Source organism: Vidua macroura, chromosome 1 (assembly GCF_024509145.1).
Source record: "Vidua macroura isolate BioBank_ID:100142 chromosome 1, ASM2450914v1, whole genome shotgun sequence".
NCBI classification, from domain to species: domain Eukaryota; kingdom Metazoa; phylum Chordata; class Aves; order Passeriformes; family Viduidae; genus Vidua; species Vidua macroura.
The window spans coordinates 6,419,223-6,444,233 of NC_071571.1; the positions used below are offsets into that span (position 1 = coordinate 6,419,223).

Genomic DNA, 25,011 nt, shown 5'->3' on the forward strand with positions numbered 1-25,011 from the left:
CTCAGCACAGAGAGCAGCTTTGCCTTGGCAAGTAATTTTTTGCCTTCCACCAACTTTATGTCTGTGCTGGATCCAAGCTGATGAAGGGCTAAGGATGCTCTCACAAAGGGGCAGAGGCAACCACAGCCACCAAAACATTTGCCACAGTCCTGGATCATCTCTGCTGCCCCACAGCCCACAGAGGAGATTCTCCCCTTTGCTCCCTCCAGATAGCCTGGGTAGAGGTTTACAAGTTATGGGGATCTGGATGGAGACTGATAATGTATTCTTAGATCTAAGTGGCTGCCAAAAAAACCCTCATGGAAATCAAGCAAAGCTGCCTGTGAGAACAGTTGAAGACAAGCAAGTGTTTGTCAGACAGCTACAGATAACTGCCAGGCTCCAATACTCAAAACAGTACTGGGAATTTAGTCATAGAAAATCCTGAAACCCAGCCTGCCTGACTGCCAAACCCTGTGTTTTTAACAAGGGTTGAAAAACAGTCTAAAGTAACTCTGCTGGTTCTGCAGAAGGAACAGTACAGTTTGATGCTTTTTAAACAGGAAGTAAAATTCACCTCTAATTACATCCTCTGAAAAGAAAAAATTGTAACAGCAATCCCAGGTAAATATGATTCTGGAGTAAGAAATAGCCATACATTTCTGCCTTGAAGCCCCTCTGCTGCTTGCACCTCTGACTCATCCACCCCCATGCCTATGTTTCAATATTATCTCCTATAAAAAGTTGAATTCCATAATGTTAGTGGGACAGATGCTCCCTGTCCTGCCTGTATGGCAAGGTTTATGCAAAATAAAATAGAAATCCTTAGGGCTGGGAGAAGCAGTTATTGCTATGAATAGTCCCTCCATAAGTTATTCACATAAGGAAGCTTTTATAGTGTTGAAAAGCTAAGCCCAGAAATTGTGCTGTGATTTCTAATGCCATGAAAACCTACATTTACTTACAGCATTGAAAACCATATGGACACAGAATAACTCACTGAAAAGCACAATGGGCTGTATCATTAGATGATCTGTCATTAGTTACTTGTGCACAGCCACACTGCTTCAGAATCTTGTGCCTTACCATTCCCTGTTCACAACTAAAATTCTGCGCCTAATGTGGCACAATATTTGGGTTGAAACCACATGACAACAGGAAAGCCTAGTCACATATATTTTATATATAAAATAAAATCACAGGAGAGCAGAAGTTTGTGATCCATAGCTCATGTATTTCAGGTTCAAGCATCACATGAGCTTGATTCACACTGCGTCTGCTTTTGGAAGAGTCACGCTCAGCATGTGCCCAAGAAGGCAGGACAGGAAACCTACCCAGAGGCCCCACCTGCAAACCTCTTCTATCATGAGATGAAAGGCTGAAATGAAGGAAGCTCTATGTCAGCTAATGAGCACTGACAGGACCAGTTGAGATTTTTATAGGTGGATTAGATTCCAAGAACTCACCCACGTACCTTCAACAGCCCATTAAATCATTAGGATGAAACACAGGGAGTTAGAAAGCAAAAAGCTAAACCACTTTCACAGTTTCTGCTCCTTTCTTTCCAGTTCTGGGAGTTTGACACTTCCACCTCCTTTTCAGAAATCTCTCAGAAACCTGTTTTCTGGGGAAGAAAACCTGTTCCCGGCTTTTTTGTTGTTTGTTGACACATGGCATTACTACTTGTGCTACCAACACCTCCTTCCCAGAAGTATCAGCATGCCTTTGACTTTCAGACTCTTGGCTCTCTTCTCCCTCACTGACTGCACTGGTAAAATAAAGTCCATAAGCTCCAGCACAGCTGCTTCTCCCTACAGAAATACCCACAGCAGAGGACACTGCAGTTCCAGACTCATTCCGAGAACTGCAGGATGTTTCAAAGCTTACTGGGGATGCAGCAAAGGGACAGCAAATACCAGCTCCTTTTCCAAAAGCCTCAAAATGCATCAACCATGATTTCCTGTTTGCCTCAGATCAATGACTCTTCAAATCTCCATCCTATATTAATGTGCATCAGATGCTGAGAGTTCAGTTAAATTAAATTAAGGAAGATTGGCGATGATGCTGAATGAAGTGAGATTGTTGCCAAATGAGGCTCTCCCTCTACATTCAGCACTCTCATGAAATTTAGGATCAAAATAGGGAGCTCACTCTTCCACGTTTTTCACCAGCTGTGTAAACAGAGATCTTAAGGCAAGAATTGTAAACTTGATCTGACACCCAAATCCATAGAAATTACTTAAATAACTGCCCAAGTGCCTTAGCTAAGGCAAAGGGCACTCACTGGATTCAGAGATTCCACTGTGCTACTGAAGACTGTTCTGGCATTGTGCCACAGGGTTTTAGGAAATGAACTGCAAGCATCTGAATGGGAAAATTTTTATCTGATTTATCCAAAATCACTCAGTGAGCTCTGATCAACAAAACCTAAACCTTTCATTTGGCCTCTCTCTTGTCTAAGCAGTACATGCATCAACACCCCAATCTGAAACGGTAATCCCAGTCCTCTGAAATTCAGCAGAATACTTTCTTGAGCATCCTTTTAAACTTCACAATACAAGAAAAATCTGAGCAAACAACATACTGACTGCAATGAAGAGCGTGTCTGCACCACAACCAAAGAGATGTGAAAATGCAACCATGCACTCACCAGATCTGCCAACACCTCAGGGTATTTATGCAGAGAGTTTCCTGCCAAAGGATTACCTGATTTAACTAAATTAAAGCCTACTCAGTACACCTGCAAGGTGGCTGTATATCATCACAACATGTCAGAGAGACAGATACACTCACACAGGCCTTCAGATTTCCTCCAAGAGAGCAAAAAAAGTGCATTAAAATATGCTGGTTTCCTCTCAGTGTGCTCAGCAGTATCTGTCATAATTGCAAAATCAAGGATTATTCCATGTGTCTCTTTGGTTTTCCCAAACATCGAAATATAATCTCACATTGAAAGGGACACAGTACCCACAAAAATCTCATTCTGTTTGAGTTTCTCTGCTGGCTCTTACTTGCTAATAACTAAATCACTGTTCAGAAAGAAGTCAGTGTTTGTCCTTCTACCCTCCATAAAACTGCTTATGTTGGAAAAATTAACAAAGATCTCTGCAAATGCACCTGCTCATGGGAAACACATACTGATGGGAGACCTGAGGAGAAGATACTTGGATGAGATAACTGAGCACAAAACACTGTCTTTGGATATGAGGATGGGAAACAGGCACTGATACAACTGAAGGCATCCTGAGCAAACCAGGCCCTGAGTTACCTGCTTTGTAACCCAAGGAGGAGATGTGGTTTGTCTGGTCTACTCTCCAGCCTTCTCAAATAACAAGCAGGAATGAATGCGTGCTGTGATACAAAAAAAGCCCAAGCAAAATGAGAGTTCAGGAATGCTAATTTAAATAGAAGCACCTGTTACACACAAACTAAGTGAGCCAGCCAGCAGAAAAGGCCCCTTTTATGTGAGAAGTGCAATTTGAAATAGAAAAATTTTAAATTTCAGTTCTGATTTTGATACTGAATCCCTCCTGACAGAATTCCTTCATCTTTCTGTGGCTGAGGCTTATCAGATTCTGTAAAAAAACAGGAAACTGCTATTACTGCCCCAGACCATGACACATTATTGCAGAGAGCAAATAGATCATAAAGACTCTTTGGAACTGCTACAATAAGACTCTTGAAAAGAAATATTTAGGCAAAATGTATTTTGGGTAAGTAACACTAAAAACATTGCATGTATAAACAATTAGTCTTCGTCAAATTCTCCAATTATTGACACCATCCTGCTACAGTCCCTCACAACATCCCCTCTTACACTGTTTGTGCTCCTTTCCCTCTCTATAGGAGCTGTCTGCCACTGTGAGCCAGGATTTACTAGATTTGATTTCTTCCCTGAGAGTGAGAGAAAAAGAAATAAAATACCTACTGTCATGAGCAGTGTCAGCAGGGACAGCAGCCCCTCTGCAATTCAGCTGCCCCCTCCCAAAGCAGCTCAGCTTTAGAGCATCCCTTAATCAAAGGTAGGACCTCCTGCATGTGAGTAGGAGTCAGCTGGGGTGAAACTCAAGCTGCCAGTGCAGTGAACACAACTCTGATTTTCATCTGCTACATTAACCCCTCTTCTTATGACAACACCTTTTCCTGAACGACCTCACCCAAGGGAATTTCAAATTGAGTGGGTCAGATTTCTTTCATCGAGTCTTTTCTCAAGGCTGAAAAGAGCTGTGGGAGACTGACAGCAGGAGGGCAATTGATCTGCATCCTCGTATCACTTTCCTGCAAAATACTGCATTTGAATACAACTCAGCTATTTTTTTTCTCACATCCTTCGCAATGCCTGAGTAAGCAACACAGAGCTGAGATTTGCTACTTTTCAAGTGTATAACTACATTTGTCAGCTCATATTTCTGTTTAACCAGAAAGACATGTCAGTCTCTTTGAAGAAGAATATTATTGGGAAGAATGTAATCAGCTTCCTCTGTCCTGAAATGTTCCTTTTACCACTAGACAATGGAATAAATCCAAGAACTCCTGTGAGTTCCTGTTTCCAATCATTGGTGCACAGTTTCTTAGCTATGAGCTCTTCAGACAGTCTCCTACATTGCAGGCTTAAAGTTCCTTTCATATTTCCTGTTCTTCCAGATGCCAGTGGAACTGGGATGAGCTCTGGCACCTGCCACTAAACACAGTGAGCAGGGAGTAGGTTCAGGCTGGGATAATGAGCCTGAATTTCAGAAACCAGAAAATGGATACAGACCTGTCCCATTATGCCCCTAGAACTGCAGAAAGGGAGTTTGTTCTGTCTCCCTCCCTCAGGTTGTACCCTTGAGAATTTAAATATCCAGCTCTTCACGGCAGGGGGGTGATTGTGGTGGGTCATGTAACCCAACAAGGGACACAAGTCTGTCCTGATGCAGGGTGAGCTAACTCATCTGTGTTCTAGTTATCCAAACCTTTAAAACATGCAAAAACTCATTTAGCTGATTAGCAGCTTTTGGGAAGAGAATGCTGTTTATGTATAGAGCAATGTCAAATCCTGCATTTTATAAATATGGATAAATACTTTCCAGGAATGGTTCAAAAGTATATACATTAAAGAATAATTTGATAAGTAATGTATGCCCTGGAGTGTATGTCAGGACAGGTCTTTAAAATGAAAAAAACTCCTCATTTCAAGTCTCACCTTCTTCTGTCTCATTTTCTTGCCATGACAGCAGGGACACTGGGTATGGGCAGGGCTGAACACAGGGACTGAACAGCAACACACCAGTGGCTCACCCACAATTTTCTCCTACAGCACCCAGGAAAGGTGTGGTAGCCATACAGAGCTGCTACTGAATTTAGGATCAGACTTTGCTGAACTTGTCCTACTCATCACTTCTAACCTTGCTTTTACCTGCTCAGCACTTCATACCTTCCCTCTGTATCAGGCTTGTGCTTATAGTCTCTCCTTATACCTTTATAACCTTGCAATTGTGATGTGAATCCAAATATGGGAAGAAAGGAGCCAAAGAAGACAGGGACAGAAAAGCCTGAGGCTGAAGAATAACCAGGTAACTGGCAGATTGCTCACATCAGGATTGATAACAATTTAGGATACTGAGGCACCATGAGGACCACAGAGTGAGGTTTTCTTTTCTAATTCTTAGCTACTTTCAGAACACCTTGATGGGATGGATTAATATTATCAGAACTGTACAGATGGGAAAATAGATTTTTCTGATCCTAGTTGTGATGTCCTTATGATGAAACCAAGGGCCCATCTACACATCAGCAATTTTTTCCATGGCATACATACATCTCTGTGCCTCTATCTGCCACATCACCTCACATATGAGTAATAGCACAGCTGTCCCCACCAGGCTGGAACAGGTCTAACCAGGCATGGAGGCACCCCAGTGTGAGCTGGCCTGCTGTCAGGGAAGTACTGCTTCAGGAGAAATTTGGTTATAAGATATCAGGAAGGAAAGAAACCCTAACAACTCATTTGCACGTATAAGGTTTTCTCCTTGGCTAGAGGAATGCAAATACCAGGCAGCTTTTACATTGCCTCCAACGGTTTGGCTGATTATCACATTTCTAATTCCAGTTCACACAATCCACACAGCACTTTCTTATTATGGATGTGCTGCTGACATGTACAAAGACTGATTAGATAGTCAGACACAAGCCAAGGAAATAATAAATATACAACTCCACTTTTCAGAAAATTAGTTTACTATCGGCATAGTTGTGTGCAGAGTTGAATTTGTCTTCAAGGCAGTCTGATCTGCCTTTTCTTTGCAAACAGGCTTTCCTGCTATCGAGTTAAATCTTCTAGATAGATAAATCACATAATAACATTTTTTGGGTTTATCATTTTCCCATCTGCTAGACAGGGAACTATTTTTGACTACCCTTATTACAGGTCTTACAAAGCTACTTTCCTAATCCTATCAGTGAGCCAAGAAATGCTTTTCCCCTTACATGTCCCACCTTGCAAATGCACCCATTCCTTGTTCATCAGTGTAGGAGAAAAATAATAAATTATATCATAAAATACAGCACAAAGACCAAGCTTGCTTCTTTTCAGGTAAGCTGTGCCTTGGGTGGCCAAGGCTTGCATAGCAGAGTGGACAATCCACAGACATAAAGGGATGGGCTGCAGAACAAAACTAACCTTTTGTGTCAAGCTCTACGGGTCAGGCCCAAGGGTGGCATCAGTGGTGGCCTTTTCCTGTCACTTATGGGCTCTGCTCAAAGGCAGCTTTGTGATACAGAGAGGCAGAATGAGCTGCAGTCATACATTGCAATAGATGACCTTGGGTTTCTACTGAGCAAGGTCAAAGAGGACTCAAAAAAGCCAGAGAAGATGCAGGAAAGGCTGATAAGATTGATTGAAGGTCTAGAGTGACTCTTCAGTTTAGGAAAATAAGACTGCAAGTAAAGACTATGACAGAAGCCTGTAACATCAGGCATGGGATGGAGATGGTAAGCAGGGAAGGAGCATCAGATAAAATTAGCAGGTGGCTCAAAGCAAAAACAAATACTTCTGATATATCAGATTCTTAAACAGCAGGACAGGCGCTGTTGTAGTTGCTGGAAGTTTGGGGTTGAAATGAAATTGGACAAGATCCTGGAAAGAAACTATTTAAAGCCTATCAAACATCAGCTTTAGCTTAAGATGTGAGCCATAAAGTGCTGGAGGCTGGGAGAGTACAAGGGGAAACATGTCCCTTATGTTCCTGTCCTGTTCTTACACTACCTGTGTCAGTGGCAATTGGCACAAAAAGAGACTGACCTGGATGGATAATTGGCCTGACCTGGTAGAGTTGTTCTTGTGCTTTAACTGAAAGTGAGTTTCAAAGCAGTAAAAATAGCAATGTAACATTACACCCAAGCAGGACGTGCCTTTATCTTAGTGCCATCTACACGATGGTTATGATAAAACACTCTGTTTTCTACAGCTTAAACTTTACCATTTATGAAATGATACTAATGGTGCCCATCTTTTAGAGATACTCCATGATCTACAACTGAACAAATAACACAATGACGAGGAGTTGCTCATGTTATTAACCAAAACCTTCCAGCCATCTAAATGTGTTTATATGTGCTGGTCCAATTAGTCAAGGGTCTGTGAAAAGGTCTTAAAAGAAGGGGTAAAAAGACATCAGGCATTAAATGTGATTTTAAGAAGCACCAACTGTTGCAGAGTATTTGATGCCTTTTGAGGTCAAATCCTCCTTTTTGTGTTTATTTTGGAATCCAGGATGAGGGGCTCAGGCTGCTGTTTTCAGAAGTGCGAAGAGTCAAGCCCGAGCTTACGTGGCCTGTTTATGGTTACAAGGCATTGCAACAGCAGTGAGAGGATGAGACCTGGTGCATTCCTGATTCCTATTAGGAAAGAAGCTGGGGAGGAAAAAGCAAGCTGGAATTGTCCTGCCTGCAATGCAAAGGGGAGGGATCCAAGCCACCTTTAACACAGCACCGGGATAACGCCGTGTCAGCACAGCTGTGGGGCTCGCCTGGGAAGCAAGGGGAATTACTAACTCCCTTTTGGGGCAGGTGGGAAGCTGCTGCTCTCCTTTAAATTGGCAAACAGCTAATTTAAAGTTGGCTTCTGTGGAGTCATTCTGCACAGCAGGGCTGCAGCAGAGGCACACACTCAAGTCTGTGTGGTCCAGGGATGTGGCAGGGACACAAACCCACCTTGGCAGCTGCAGTGAGACTGAGGCTATTCCCTATCCCCACATGGGGGGAAAAACTTCCACTAGTATGATTTCTTCAGCCTAATTCTTTTCTAGTTTAGGCTGACTTTCCCCTTCATGTAGGAGCCTCACAGATCTAATTTTTGGCTGAAAGCCAGCACCAGGTGTATCATTCCAGGTCCTGACCACTCACCAGCTCCACCCAACAGAGAAGCAGCACCTCTTGATCTCCCACAGAGTTTTGTAATTAAATATTAAAGAGTGCTGCTCATTCAGTGTTTTCCAGGCTTTCATTTCACCTGGCACTTCAAAGCCATAATATCATCATTTCTCTACAAGTCTCCTTAGTTAGGATTAGTTTTGTCAGTCTTGAGTATTTTACAGTTTTTCTGTGTTAGTCTCCAACATCTCAAGGTTAGTTTATGCTGCTGGGACTTCTTGTATGGGTATGTTGCTGCTTTGCTTTATGCTCTAAATCAGACTGGTGTTCATTTTGAGAAAAAAATTGTAATAATTTACAGTAAGACCCTTGTTTACAACCCTTAAAGCTCAAACAGACTTCACCCAGTCTCTAGTTTTCCTATTGCTGCTGCCCAGAAGGATCTCCATGAAGTTTTAAACAAAAACCTGGCTGACAGAGAGGAAAACTCTGGTATCCTATTATAGGATAAGGGGAGAAAATAGGGAAGAAAATAAACCCCAATCTGACAGCAGGAGAAAGCTGTCACCTGCTCTGGGGTATGAAGGGGAGTTTTACTGCATCTCAGTGGCAACAGCAGCTTCTTTAGAGGCAGAAGAAACACTTCTAGTAATCTTTCCAGCTAAGTGAGGTAAAAAACAGTTTACTGTCTTGAAAAGATCATGTAAGGATAATACTGGTTCTGGGTATCCTGCTCTTTCCTACAGCAAATTTTGTAACTGTGCCAAACCTGCTGCCAGGCTGGAGCTGGGAATAAAAGCACTAGGCAGGGTGTTTATTGGCACTAACTCCTGCAATTTGGGGGAATTCCTGCTTTTTGGCAAATACAGCACTGGCACCTTGAGTGATGGCAACCAGCATCCACCCCTGCACAAGTCTTTGAATGATATGTACAGTTTATTTGCTCTCATCTCCTCCTCATTAGGGTCTGTGTGTTAGAGACATTCACCCAAACGTTGATAAAGCCAAAATGCAGTGACAGAGGGCTGGAGTCATGCCTGGAATGGGCTTAGTATCACAGGACATTTTCATTGAATGATTTTCTTCTGTTTACAAAACTAAATTTCTATTTTTACACCTCCATGCCTGCTGTTTGGGAATACACTTAGGATATCTAATAACTTTGCAGTGCAGTTCCTTCACAACTCCAAAGCTGATTAAAAAGATCATCTGGTGAAGAGGGAGGTGAGGAATATGGGTCTGGTCCCCAGATAGTGTAAAAGCAGTGGATCTCAAGTGAGGTCAAAAAATGTACTAAGAACTAATTCTATATTTTGCAATAATATCATTGAAAAGGATGGAAGGGAATTGGTGATTGGTGCCACCTCTCACCCTCCCCTGTTGCAGAGGTGCATGACAGCATTGAAAGCTGCTTATCTTAGTTCTTGGAAGATTAACTAAATGTAAAAGATGCAATTTATAATGCTAAATAAAAGAAGAATCAGTATATATAGGGCAGGGGCAGTTAAAGCACCTACACATTTTAATATCACCTGTGTCAGCAAACTGTCAGCCCTAAAAGGTCACTAAAATAATCTGGCCCTTTATCAAGAGCAAACTCTTGCTGACTGATAATGCTGAATACCTGCTGCTAATTCCAGTCATCTCTACAAGCTAAATTAACCCTTTCCTGAGCATCATATGTGTTGATCTGTCTTTATGCAAATTCTGTTCTTTTCCCATCAAAGGCATTTTCAGTTAATTCTGTAGTTCTTTAACAAACTTTTAATCTTGTTGCTATTTTACCTCCATTGCCCTATCTTTGTGAGGATAAGATGTAAGCACTAGCTGGGTTTGGAGGAAAAATAGGATCAAGTATCATTTACACGTCCCTTACAGAGGGCCCTGTCCCTATCAGGTGCCAAAACACTCAGCTCCCCTTCACTGCAACGTGAGATAGCAGCGACTTCACCAACAGCATTTGGCTTTTTTCAAGTTTGGGTCCCTCACAGACTCCTGCAGACACCAGCAACAATTTCATAAACCAGCAGGGATTTTGATAACTTATATACAAGAGCACAGGAGGCTATCAGCTCCAGGGACAGAGCTGCAGATCTGCTTTTAGGGAAGATAAGATCCCTTACGTGTCTTAACCAGCTAAACAACGTCCCACAGGGTTTCACATCCCATGTGCTGGGTGATAGCTGCAAACACACTCCTCTGATAAAATGTCATGTCCTTTGCTAAAGCTTCAAACCCAGTGACACAGGGGGGCTTCTGGATAAATAGATTCCCCTGAAATATTAGTTTTATGTGACAGATTATTCCTAAGAGGTTTCAAATGCTCCAGACTTGAGTCAACACCTGACTCTACAGCTCTTGCTATCACTGCCCCTTTTGATTTCCTTTGGTTTTCTTTCCTTGAGATCAAGGTGATCTATTTTTAGTGCAGGGACTGGTTAAGTGAGGAGTTGCTATAGTGACAGATAGCTGATACAAACTGAGTCCCACTGCAATTCCTGGGGCTGGGAAAGGAGCACTCCCCAAAGTGGGGCAGCACCTGGGGGTGCCCAGACACTGCTCAGCTCAGGGGGCATTAAAAACTGCCCAGAACTCTCAGGGTGATGCTTAATGCATATGAAACAGCCAGAAGGCAGCCTAGGTACCTGTTGAAGGAAACAAACACATCTTGCTGCTTCTGTTGGCCCAGTAAATGTGCTGGTGTTGGTCTTCAGCTTTGCAGTGGTCCCCTTCTCCAAATCAGTTGCACGAATGCATCCACCATGAAAGTCACTATGTTCTTGAATGTTCACCAAAACAAGAATGATTTTGTGCCTGCGTTGATAATTGGGTGGGAAAAAGCCACAATATTTGCAACTTCAGCTTTCCTTGCAACTGAACAACTGAGCATCACAGAAATGTTGCTTGGAAAGGATGTCTGGAGGCCCCTTCTTCTATGTCCCACTCAAAACAGGTCTGGTATCAACCAAGACCAGGTCAGCCATGGCTTTGATTAGAAGACTCTTGCAAATCTCTTAGGATGGAGGCCACTCTCTAGGTTACCTGTGCCAGTACCTCAACAATCTCTTGAGGGAGTTTTTGCTGAGCCTGATCCTCCTCAGGCACAAATTCTTGTCTTTTCCTCCTTTTTCTACTATCTGCACTACTAAGATGGGTTTGGCTCTATCACCTTTGAAACTGCCCTTCAGGGAGCCGCAAGCTGTTAAAATGCACCTTAGTCTTCTCTCTGCTGGACAAAAAAAAAAAAAAAACCTGCCAGTTTCCTCAGCCTCTCCTCACAGATCCCAAAACATCTGCTGTAGGTCACAAAACATTTTGACAGCCCTTCAGGAAAACCCTCTTCAGTTTCCCAGCCTCCTTCTGTCCTTCTCTTGGGTGGAACCAGAAATTGGACCCCTTGTTCCGGATGCAGCCCAGCAGGCCAAGGTGGAGCGGGGATAACAACTCCCTAAACTGGATTGCTCCATTCCTCCTGATGTAACCCAGTATGGGGTTCACCTGCTGATAATGACAGCACATTTCTGGATCATTTTCCAGATTATATCCACCACAACCCCAAGTCCTGGGGTGCCTGGCTCACTGGGAGTCAGGACCCAGCATGTCCTGCTGCAGGCTCACCTCACCACCCAGGTCCCTGATGAACAATACCAGTCCCCATATTGATCCCTGGATATTAACCATCCCTAAATTCAGTAATACAATTAGGTCCCTTGGGAAATGCCAACATTATTCCAGCTTCTCATCCTTTCACCTCAGTCCTCCTCTCAAGGAGACTGGTGCAACCCTCACCTCTGAACACCCACCCAACTTTTGTAGTCACTCCTGCAGCAAGACCCCTTCCATTGCAAGCTTTCTATCTCCTTCATGTCTTGGTTTGACTTGCCATCTCGTTTCTGCCTGACCTGTATTTCTTAAATTGACTTATTGCCCTGTTCTTGTTTATTATCCCTAATTATACTCTATAAAAGCCATGAAAATGTCACAAATCATCTGTTCCTCTCCAGAAGCATGGCCCTCCAGGATTGTCACAGGGATCCTGGGTTCACTATCATCATTCCTGCTCTGACTGAAATAAAACCACGGGGCCAGATGGGCAGGATCTGTTAAACAATCCGGTGACTGTAACTCCGAGTGTGTCAAAAGGGTCCTTGTTGCCCCACAGGGAACAGAGCACTGGGAAGCAGCTGTTTTCCAAGGACTGGAAAAACCTCTGAAGAAACAACAGGATGCTATTAATTAATGTCAGCCAATCCCACCATTCATCCTCCAGCTAAATTGCCCCAACTTCATCAAAGGAGGAGCAGAAGAAGGACAGAATGGGAGCTCTTGGGTGCAAACACTGGGGTCTGTCCTTAAACCAAGCGAGGCTGTGTGACCTTTCCAGCAGGGAGAATTCAGCCCCTGAGCCAAACCTGCCAGCTGCACCACGATATCTCACAGAGCAGCCCTTCATCTCCTGAGAGCAAAGCCTTCATGTGTCAGTGTGACTCTGGAGTGACAATCAAATGGCTGAAACAATTTCAAGGCATTCGATCTCAGCATTACCAGCACTTTTAAGTCCTTGAACTGCTTTTAGGTTGGACAAGAATAGAGGTGAAAGTAGAAAACAGCTGAATCTTGGTAATTCCAGGGATTTGCTGATCCACTAAACCTGACAAACAAACTGCCTTAACAACATCTTTGAAATTGCACTCTTGGGCAATTCACTGAAACTTTGAGCAAGGAGTCAATAGTCCAAAACATTGATTTCTAATTAAACTAAAGTACCCACCTACCTAAATGCTACTGTCAAGTGCAATTTTAGGCTGTAAAAACAGACCTAGGCTTGAAATTTGCTTTTAAAGTCTGGCAAGAGGATTTGTAATATAGTTTCATGGGAGTATAAATAAATTGTGGTCTAGCTTAGCACATTCAAATAAGTAGAAAGTCAGTCTAGGATAACAGCTTCTCATGTAGATATTCTTTTGAAGTGAGAACCCTTGGAAAGTACAGGGAAAGCAGGGAAAAAATTATCTCTATGCTATTCCCAACTGGTGCAATAAGGATGAGAGAGGATGCATGGAAATCAGCAATTCCAGTGATTTTTAGTATGTAGGTTGTGACTCTCCAGCATCCATCATGAAGGCACTCTAGGCTGTGTTCATTAAACTGAGGTGCCACATATGAAAGTCTTATCTACATTATTTTATTTCAGCCTCAAAAATGAACCAGATACTTATTTCTATCAGAAGTAACAGAGATAGTGTTCCAGCCTTACATACCTATCAGAAATTACTTGTTACCTGAAGAGAACAGAAGCAGGGGATGAAAAAAGGAAATATGATAAATACATAAATATTACTTGCTGTCAGAAAAAGGCAGGATCTGCACCCTCTTTCATTCACAGTCAGTATCCAGCTTCCTTCTATCTCAGTTTCTCCTTTTCCACTTCAATGAACTCCATTTGCATTTCACATCTTTGCTCAGATTCAATCCCAAAACCTGCTTTTAATTTCTTTCTTTCAGGAATAACATTTATCCCACTTTTCAAATAATACTATTTGAATAATTGCAGAATTACAAGAAAGTGTCCTTCAGACAGTTAAAAATGAAATCTTCCTGCTGTTGCCGTGTCTGGGGGACAAACACCTGCACCCACAAGTAGCAACAAGGACCAGAACAACTTGGACTGCTCCCAGATGGGAGATTTCCCTGCCCAAAATCCTGCACAGTTTGTAAAGCAGCCCATCAAAAGGGAGGCTTGGCCCTGCTGCTCTCACCACGTTGTTGACAACAGCACATCACTGCTGAGTAATTCAGTCATTTATAGTAATACAGATATTTTGGACCAAATTTTGTGATGAGACACAGAGCTGCCTGGAGCAGGACTGGGAAGAAGAGTCAGTGGGCAGATTCATTTGCAGCACTGATCTGGAAATTTGTGCCTCGAGAACACACTGTATTTTTACACGTCTAACCTGCCCTTCAGGCAAAAATAACTTCTTTGAAAATAAATTACTCAGAGAATTTGCATTCTTGGACAACTCATCGCGAGGGCAGAGTCTACATCTTCTTCAAGCCTGCAAAGGGCTGCAGAGGCGGGATGCTGCACTCTGCTCAATCCACCTCCATTTCAGTTTCCACCAAATCAGTGGAGGTCTTATGGGGTTTATTACTATCTGAATTTACAGGTGCCTGCTTGAAAACACCTTGCTGTTTCTACTGCTTCATGGCCAGAGTCCTTGTCCCCCCATTCAGAATGCCTCAAAGCTGTGCACAAAGCCAGGATGTGCCAGAAAGCACCAGGACAGTGACTATAAGAAAGCAGAAAATGGCAAATTAAAAAGTCTCAGACATTTAATCAAGCTTGTCACTGCTTTTCTCCTTCCCAACAACCAACTACAGAAATTTCACAGCTTCCAGCTTCTCTCTGTAGTACAAGATTAATCAGTACTGATCAGCTGGGGCTGCACATCTTCTAAAATCACTGTCAGCTCAACAGAGCATGAAAACCACTAGAAAAAATCATTAACAAACCAAAGCTGTCTCAGTTTCTCATGCCCAGTGTCTGATGATGGTGGTTTTAAGCTGCTTTACTGGAGCAACAGGATTTTGCTCTTTCAGCTCATTTATGGCAGAGCTGGAACATGCAGCAATTCCTTCACTCTCATTTATTTCTCCAGAATTTTTTTCACTATGATTTCTCCCCGACTGCCTCATAACAAAAACATCTCACCAGAATGAGAAAGATAAATATCTCTGATCCTCCCACAAGCAGCACCACCCACTTTGGGGTGAAGCACTGGGTGAGCTGCAGCTCTCCAGGCTGGAAGGGAAGGAGATAAAGTCTTGTTTCCTTTTTGCAATTGCTACTCCATCATGTGTTCTGTGCTTCATGTTTTCACCCTGCACTTCTCCCATGTTTTCTGCCCCTGTTCTCAGGCTTGTGCCAATGAAAGGTGATGAAAGCCAGGCTGAATTATCCCCTGGGTTTTCAATTGCACTTGGAGAGGCTGTGAAGCACCAGCTCTTTGGTTTGGTGTAAGTCCCTGCCCATGGACAGCTGTGTGAGCTGGTCACATCCCATGGCACATTACCTGCTTGTGGTGATCATGGGTGCAGTCACCACATCCCCATTATTGGGAAGGAAGAACATAATTTCTCTGCTCGACACACGATCCACCCTCACACCCAGCCCCTGGGGTCTCGGACGGACCATGACAAGAGACAGAAGAAGCCCCTTGAGTTTTTGACTGAGAGGGGAAGACATTTCCATTTAGGCTGAGTATTCTAAGGACACCCCACAGCACCTCCCAACACACTCTAGAGCTTCAGCAGCCCTCCATTCCATTCCATTCCATTCCATTCCATTCCATTCCATTCCATTCCATTCCATTCCATTCCATTCCATTCCATTCCATTCCTCAGCAGCCCTCCATCCACTCCATGGTGGTTACAGAGACATGAGATGAAAGGAGCACCGCGCAGGTTACAGAGCGACTCTGGGACCGCCTGATTCATGTGGGGCTGAAGCATTTTTGCACTTGTGTTTATTGGGGTCTGAGACATCCAGCAAATGACTAAATGACTCATCATTTAGTCCTAATATGCACCTAATTATAACAGGGAAATAATCCTCAAGAGAGCTGTTGAGGTGAGATAGGACAGGGGCTGAGGGGCAGCACCCAGGCTTGCTTGGAGCCCCTTGGACCTGGCTTGTTGGGGCTCAGCTTTGGCACCTGATGATTAAAAGCTACCTGATTAAAGTAACAAACCCCAAGAGGAGCAGCATGGGCAAAGAGAAGCTCCTGGGCATTTCCATGCAGCTAAAAGACTCCAAAACAAGTGTTTTGAGGCTAAATGCCCAGCACGAGGCAGCCCTGGTGCAGCCTCACAGCAGCCACATGTGCTGCAGAGCGGTTCCTTTGCTGAGCACTCATGACTTGGGTAGGGAAAAAAACACTTTAAACATTATTCCTTTTGCATATGTCACCCAGTCCTTTGTGGAATACATGGTGTTCTTTAAAGGGCAGAGCAATTAGCCTCTCTGAGGTCAAAAATCTTTCCCCTTCAGAAATGCCACAGAGCCTATCCATTTACAACACATCGGGCTGCGGCGAGAGCTGCCAGGAGGAGAAACTGCCAGAACCCTGCACAGCAACTGCAAGAGGAAGGAGGAAACTATGCAGCAGTGATCTAGAAGCTGGAGAAATTTTGGGTAGTCCCTGTTCTCAGCCCTGCCAAAATCCCATTGCATAAATCAGCTTCCCTGTTGTTTGGTGGACAGCTCAAGCTTTGAGGTCTCCCTGTTGGCTGCTCCTCTCCCAGAGCAAACTGTGGGATCTCTGCCTTCACTCCTGCTCTCGTTTGCTCCTGGTACTCATTCATGTTTTTCTCCTTTCCCTCTCTGTGTGTTCTCTGCTTCTGTTTGCATTCAGGTCTCCCCTTGCTGTTCACTTGGAAAAAAAGGACTGTAAGGCTCCAAACCTAGGGAATTACAGAGATGACCATCCTTGGCAATGCCACTCTTTATTTCTCCATCAGGATGCAACCTCTGCACCAGTGCAGAGGAGGGAAGGGGTTCAGCTCAACCGATACACAGAAGAATGGTACTACTTGATAATTTTAGTTGCAGTGGGCTGATGGCATCTAGCCCAACCCTATTTACAAGGACTGGAGGATTCTTCCTTAAAACACTTACGGAAGTGGCCAAGAAAAATCAAAAATTCCAAATTCAACCAGTCTGGGTGTCAGATTACCCCTTTTGGGTAAATATCATGGGATATTTTCCTCTTGTTTCCTTTTCCACTCCTTTTCTGAAAACAGTCCAAGCTCATTTACCAACAGGGAGGCTGCTGTCATTCATTTCTCACCCCTGATGGTAGATGACAACCAAATGGGATGTGCTGGTGTGTGATTAACCCTGAGGAGCCACCAAGCCTGGCTGCTACCAGTGCTCCTGCACACATTAATACTGGTCATAAAACCTGCTGAGTGCCAGCACTTCCCTTGAAAGCTGCTCAGAGAGTGTTTATTGAGGCCTAAAAGCTACAAGATACAGATTGAAAGCAGCAAATAGTGCAAAGCTTTTGTTTTGACATTTCCCTGCAATTAATTAAGGCCATTGGGGTGGGGGGCATGAGGGGAAGGCCTTTGCAAGAGTGTTAACCTGTTCCCTGAAAGGAATCCAGACTCTGGTGGGATGGCAGAGGCAATCCCCACAGCAGAGCATCCAAGGAAGACAATAACTCAGATATATCTCATTTGATTTTTCTCACCCTTGTGACTCAGTAGTTCTCTGTTGGTGATGGAAGTGCAGGGAGCTGACCTGGTCACACTCTTACAAGATCTGTAGAGTAAAAACTGTGTAGAAAACTCTGCCTGGTACTCACTGTGTATCACTGGAGTGGGCTACAAAGCTGGAATAACAGGAATGAGGAAAAGAAGGAGCAAGTATTTTGGCAGTGCTAGCATTATACTTTTCAATTATTTTTTTTTTATATAACTCTGTCACAAGCAGTACAGTTCATGTAGTCAGGTTTTTTGGTGCAGAACAAATTATTTTCTCCATGGAGGGAGTTGAGGACAGGGTTTAGAGTTAGACTCAGAGGAAGCAGATATGCAACACTATGTTTAGTGCTTCCAGCAGTGAATCCTTTTGCAGATACTGGTTATACCCCTGTGTTGATGAAACCACAACCAGACTGTGAATTAGTGGTCCAAAGTGCCATTCAACATTCAATCAACAAATTGCACCTATGTTTCTATCTACTCTACATGAGAATTTAGGAAGTTTAACCAGAGATTTGGGAAGGAATTTTATGTCTTTAAGATAAATATTCCCCTTCTTGTTGCATAAACCCTGTGACCTGTCTTTGTGCATGTTTCTGAGACTGTGAAACTCCAAAGACCTGGGTCATTTCTCATTCACATCACCTTGACCTTCCTACCACTCCCACAGAAACACCAGGTGGGTTTAGGAAAACACAGAACAAGACACAGTAAACAGTTCTAGATTTAAAATTACTTAACTGTATGCAGCAGGAACAAAAGGAGAAGTGTTTGCAAGGATTACAACTTAAAAATTACACAACCAATCACTAAATAAATTGGAAAACATTATACAGAAAAACCAAGACTCCAGGGCAGCCACCCAACCAACAGCTGTATTTCCCCATCACCAAATGTACATGTATGTCTCCACATTGTGCATTTGGTCCAACACTACTCCTACTTCCATCATTCTGCTGGATTTGACACAGTGACTCCTGATCAATAGAGAGTAAAAGAGCCTTGCCTACCTTTTGTACATGTCAGCCTCTCTAAACTGAGCCTTATCCAGCTGATTCAGTGTAATATCAGTTTTAACCTTCTCGGTCACAGAACAGAATTGCTCAGTAACACTCATGGTCTTCAGAGAACCAGCTACCATTAGTCCATATGCATTAGGAAATGCATTAAAATTGGCATTTCTCCATTATTAAGACAACAGCCAGATCCTGTTGAAAAATCCCTTTTGTCCTGACCAGCTGATCCTTATGTGACACACAGATACTCTCTGACACACACAACTCAGCACCTGTATTGGAGCTGATACTCAGTGATGAGGAAAAGCTTTTGCTTAAGAGAGAACGGTCCCGAATTGCAACTCAAACACAAATATACTGATAACTGCAGTATCAGAAAGATGTTTTCAAATGCATTAATTACAAGACTGATAGGAACTTTTTCTCTACTTAAAATTCATGTATCAATAGATATAATTAGGCCTAACTTAGAACTTAGTTGTTATTGTTCAATTAAAGTGACATCAGGCAACAGTCCTTTCTGAATGCCACAGGATTTACTGCAAAGCTTCCTGTACCACCACTCTTTTCCTAAAGGTTATGGCTGATGTGTTACAGGCGTCAGCTGAGATTTTCATCTCTGGTGCAAACCCACACCAGAATAACCTCCACACAACAAATGCACGATTCAGTCGGTGAAACTGGGGAGCACAACACTTTGCTCAATTATTCACTATCACCCTCTCCCAAAGAGCAGTGTCCCTCCTTGCTGGATGCAGAGGGTCCTTACCAGACAGGCCCTGGGGGTCGGAGTGGCGCCTTTCCAAGATTTTGCATCGCTCCTTTCTCTTCTTGCTCCCTCTGAAGCTGCCAAAACGCTTCATGAGCTGCAACATGCACTCGCGTGGCGGCAGCTGTCGCTCATGCCCAGGGCTGGAGGAAAAAAAAGCAGCACGAGGGGCAAGGCGAGGTGTTGCTCACACCAAAAGCCCAGGTGTGAGAAAATAACTCTCCAGAAAGACAGTGTGGCTGCAAAAGAAGTCCAGCTGGCCAGCAGCTCAGCTCTGAGGTGCCTGGCTGTGGTCTTTGTGGAGAGCTGTCCTGCAGCAGGCTGCCAACCCTTGCCTGCCAGGCGCTTCCAGCCTTAATTCCGGCATACAGTGACTGCCCTGCAAGTCTGCGTGGACAGGGGGAGAAGTTCAAAGTCTGCCCAGCTTGCAGCCACAGAGCTCTTATACATCAGCTGTCAGAAGCCTCAGAGACCAAAACGTTTCCCAGTGGATCAGCTCATGTGGAAAAGGTCAGGAGCCGCCTGATAAGCTCCCTTGTTTAAAAAATAGTGACGGTGCGAAGGAGCCACCAGCCCTCTTGAAGGGAGCTGTCACGTGCAGCTCGGCATGACGACTCTTTCAACAGGCTGTAAAAGGAAACCACCCCTGGACAGACAATTCCTGGCAGCAGTGTCCCAGGCACGCTGGCACCATGACGTGACATCACCCAACTATTTTGATTCACGTGTGCTGGGTCTTGGGAGGGACAGGAGAGCCCAGCTGACTCCATGAGCTCCGGAACGCCTGGCCCTCCACAGCTAATGACCGATGGATTCATGGGATCCAGCTCCTGCCAATTCATAAAAAGAAGGCTGATACTTTCTGGAAACCGTGGAGTGAAGGGCTGGAGCTTCTCTGTGACACTTCTCTGTGACGTGCCCTCCCCGTGCTGCACGTGTCCCTGTGCTCAGTGCAGATCGCTCTGTTCAAATTCGCTTTCTGCAAAGCAAAAGGCACCAGCACAGCTGTTTGCAACACAGCTAAATCCACCTCGTGGTCTTTTCAATGAGACAAACATGCACGAGGCTGTTGCTCATCCCAATCAGCCAGGCTGTATGATGATGTTTGGCTCTGAGTCTACATTTAGAGCTGTTTATTTTAGGAAGGGGTTGATTATCGTGGGCTGGATCTCGAGCAGCTGGAGAGGGGTGCAAGCATGATCCAAGGCATGGTCAAACCATCGTAGCCAACCTTCCTAAGATCATAGTAAATGCACTGTTAAATCAAAAGCTTTTTTTAATGTTTCCTCTGGACAGCACTAGATTGTGAGGCTCAGCTCTTTCAAAAATCAAACGCTATATGAGTAATGAGAGTCTTATCTTTTTAATTCCTAGGAGGAATTGAAGGTTATATCACCTTTTTCCTCTACAAAGAAACATGACTTCTTCCTTGTGCCCATGATTACTTCTGGGACTTAATATCATTGGGAAGGACAACAAAGCCCAGCCTTGAATGCTGCAGAAAAGGCCTTTATCAACACAGATTCCTTGCAAGCTCTGTTTTTTCAGAAAGATGCATTAATGCAAGGATGCCCTGGGCCTTCAGGGATCCCAAGAATATGTGCAGAGGTGACAGCAGGTTCCTCTGTCATTTTCAGCTACCAGAGGTTCCCCCAAGTCTACCCTGTGAAGAACGTGAAATAAGACAGTACAGAAGACACCATTGTTCTTTCACCTAGCAACCAAAACAATCAAATTATTACCAAGACACTTAATTACCTTCCACACAAGGCTCTGAACTGATATCCAAGTGAGGCACGATGATAATTAATGGGAAGCTGTTCTCAGACTTTCCCCTTCTGACTAGTCCTCCCACTTTCTCTTACCCTCATCTCTGTGGCCCTGTTTCAGCTCTGCAAGTGAACATCCTGCTGCTTTTAACCAAATAACAATCCTTGGCATAAAAGCTCCTGTCAGCACAGTGTGTTTACAAAGCCCCTTCTCCAGCCCCTCCCTTGAGGCTCACTGTTCACCCAGCACAGAGGAGAAGCAAAAAGAGCAATGAGTTGAGGAATTAGCAGGCTAAAGTGTCTGTGTTACTCAAATATTTGGTTTAATGTAGCTGTAAGAAGCCTTAAGCTCTGCACACCCCATCTGTGGTGAGTGACCACCACATTTACCTCTGCAACTTCACCTGCACTGTCCCCTCCCTTCACTCTGCCATGATTATGGCACCACCACTGAGACAGCAGCTGCCGTGGGACAAGCTCTGGCTCTCCCCACAAGCACAATTCAAGTGCTGATTCTCAACCTACTTCCATGAGTACTTCCTGTTTGAAAACCAGCTCCCCCAAACCAAACCTGGATTCTCCTTGCTGCAAACTAAGTCATTCTTCTCACTCACCATGCACAGGGAGAACAGTGTTCCTTTCTGATCCAGAGCCACCCCTGACATATTTGACAACAGTTATTCAGTTCCCTGTCCAGTCTTTATTTGATCAAAGACACAAGAAGTGTTGCCTACACCCCCAATTCAGTCTGAACCTCAAGCTCCCTCTGTTTCAGGGAGGAAAAGCATTCCTCATTCTTCAGTGGCCAAAGGATTGCTAGGAATGATTCGATGTTATCAGAAAGCAAAAAATTTAAAATCCCTTTTTAATGAGATAAGAATTGCTATTGCTTCAGCATGGAAACAGCCCCCTTTTCGATAGAAACCAAGGATAAATAGTCACTGATGACCTTTTCAAGCAGGGCCATTGCACCAGGAGGGCTCATTTCCCCTCATTAAGGGAAGCAGCAAGACTCTAATGTTTCTACACAGAGCTACTAGAAAATGAAACAACACTGTTTAACAACTGACTTTCGCAGTAATTTGTTAAAAAAGCACTAAGTGTTTTGAGTATAATCAGTCTGTCTCCCACAGCTAATGGTCTAGCAGACACTTGCACATTTACACCAGGTACTACATCTCCTTAATGATTCCAGTGCAAGGATCTTGTAAAACTAATAATAAAAAGCTGTGCTTCAAAGTGTTCCTTTGGGGCCATCTATGTTCTGGAGATTGAAAACACAAATCCCTTCCATCCCCTCCAAGCAACCATGAAATGTACTCTTGTCAAGCTTCATTAAAATCTCCCAAATTAGTTATCCCATATTATGATTTTTTAGCTGCATAAGGATAACACCGTGCCCCTCCAAAAATCCTACACAAGCTCACTCTGAGAGATACCAAGCAATGGGCAGCTTAATAAAGTTATTTTTGGGGAAGGAGCAAACAAACACTGGTGTATGTGTGAGAAACACTTCCCTAGTCCCACTGTATCTGCAAAGCTCACCAGACCTCAGCCCCAAAACCCCCATCCCTGGCTGGGCTCCCTCTTTTTGATGTTTCTTGCTTTTAAGTTCTCCATCTATCAGGATAAAAGGACATGCCCTCAGTGATTTACCACAACTCCTCAGGCACAAACATAACAAAAATCTTTTTTACTCTGGATGTGATGTGGAGGTTTGTTCTATGAGGTAGAATTGAGGGCAAGTGTTCAGATTTGGTCACCAGACAGAAAATATGGAAAATGCCTTCACATCAAACAAGTGCAGCCACCAGAGCTTTGAAACACAAACTGATTCATCCATTTTACAGAGGTGTAAATTCTGTGCCACGGGGAAAATACTTTAAAAACTGGTATTTCAAAGCATTTCCTCAGTTGTCTTTTTAACAGGAGCTTGAACCTGATATACAAACGCAGCAGCAGAACACAGGGCAGGCAGTGGGGGCCAGTTAATGCTATCTAATTTATTTTGATGTGAAAATGGAAAAAACAACGTTTTCTTCCTCGAAATTTAAGAGCTCATTTAGCTCAAAACAGGAAGGCTAAGAGGAATTTGTATCCCCTTAGTGACAATTACTGTTTGAACTGGCTGCTGACTGCAAATCAGCAAAACCAAGTATTTCCCTTTCCTCGTTGCTGAGAATTTCCTCATTCAAAAATGCCCTCTGTTTTTGTCATTGCTAAGAGAAATAAAGTTCAGATCCATGCTCAGAAAGGTAAAGTATGAATCATACTTGCATTTCTACATGGATCATGTTTCTCTGCCATGTTGTCCTAAAAGCTTCCCCTAAATTGGATTTTTTTTCTAATTTTCATTTTTTAAACTCTACATAATGATGTTGGCAAAACTGAACATTTTCTAATGCTGTCAGTGGTGCTGGTACATGCTTGCATGCCTTACAACACCAGACTCATCTTAACTGCAACCATATTTCATATAAATAGAAAATGTGGAAAATATTTCAAAATAACATGCAAATAAATATGTAAAAGAGATCTTTGCTCTCAAAAAAAAAAAAAAACCTCTGGAGTCCAGGTGATGCAATGCACAAAAACAAAAAGCCTGTTTAGCCTGAACACCATTTGCAGGCCGATTGAACAGAACATACAGCCCATGTTTTCAAAGAGAAACACAAACTACCACTTTCTCCATCTGGTCCAAGCCCAGCTCACACCCCATAAAAGAATTGCAAGTTTATGACTCCAAGCTGGGCTCAATTACTTCCCATAATCATAACCAAGTGTTTCTGTGTAACGAGTTTTCATCCCCCTTTTTTAATACTACTTCATGCTGCTTTCACTATACATTAACAAACATTTCAATCTCTGAAAAATCTGCCAGAAAAATTTAAAAGGTTAATTTCACTTCTTTCCCACAGTCCCCTAAGGTGCACACTATATTCCCCAGGACTCTTGGTAAATTACTTATAAATGACATCCTGGCATCTTTGTGATGTTTTCCCATCCTACCTTTCCAGACCTTGTAACACAAACCAGCAGGAATAGGAGTAACAGCAATGGTAGTGTTTAGTGTTGGCGTATTGGTGATTTCTAGTAAGAAAAACACTTTTTCTGACCCAGAGCATCCATCCCAGAAGAGCAATAAGCTGGGACTGATGACTATGATCCCATCCAAATGATAATTTTATCACTTCCCCCCATCCTTCTAATAAACTTGGTGCATATGTTTCCAGCACTCACTTCTTCAGCAATTTCACATCTATTGTGAAAAACTGAGCTGTTTTTAAATGCATCACAATCTGGCTGTGCTCAAAACACCAAAACAGTATTCAGTCCAGGAAGTACAAGATGTCTGGTGACAACACCACTTCTAAAATTTAGTAAGTTCTCAGCTAAAGAAAAACAGCAGAGATAATAAGTTCCTTAGAAGCATTTTCCACTTGGGCTTTTCTCATCTCTTCTTGCTCCTCTTTCTTCTTTTCTTCTATGAAGTCTTTCAAATATATCGATCCACAAAACCTTGAGAAGAAGATAGAATTCAGTGGAATATCACAAATCTCCTTTTTGTTCTCTTCTTGTCCTCATTTCTTAACTGCTTCTTCACTTCTCATGCAGAATTGGAACAGATTAAATGATGTTAAAGTTAAAATGGGCATTGTAAGGCTGAACAAAATACCCCCTTCAGTTTAAATTAAAGTCTTAAAACCAGCACTGAATGCATCACAAAGGGAATGTCAGCAAATGAAATAAGACAGAGATTGCTCAAAAAGATAATATGTTAGGGATGGGCAGTACCTGAAAAGTGAAATTCATACAACTATCCCAATACTGAACTCCCATGAAATCTGAGAGACTT

The 25,011-nt window shown here is 43.2% G+C and overlaps 1 protein-coding gene across 7 annotated transcripts in view; it reads right to left on the reverse strand.

Moving 5' to 3' along the window:
• Window positions 1–25,011, reverse strand: part of PRKAG2 (protein kinase AMP-activated non-catalytic subunit gamma 2) — a 236,211-nt gene that overhangs the window by 88,198 nt on the left and 123,002 nt on the right. The window contains exon 1 of one of the 7 annotated variants that reach the window (XM_053991823.1): window positions 19,387–20,149. The exons of the other annotated variants lie outside the window; for them this stretch is intronic. Coding sequence (XP_053847798.1) covers window positions 19,387–19,492 — 106 coding nt within the window. The 5' untranslated portion in view covers window positions 19,493–20,149. Of the gene's footprint in view, window positions 1–19,386; window positions 20,150–25,011 lie in introns of those variants that run through there. 7 annotated transcript variants of the gene reach the window in all.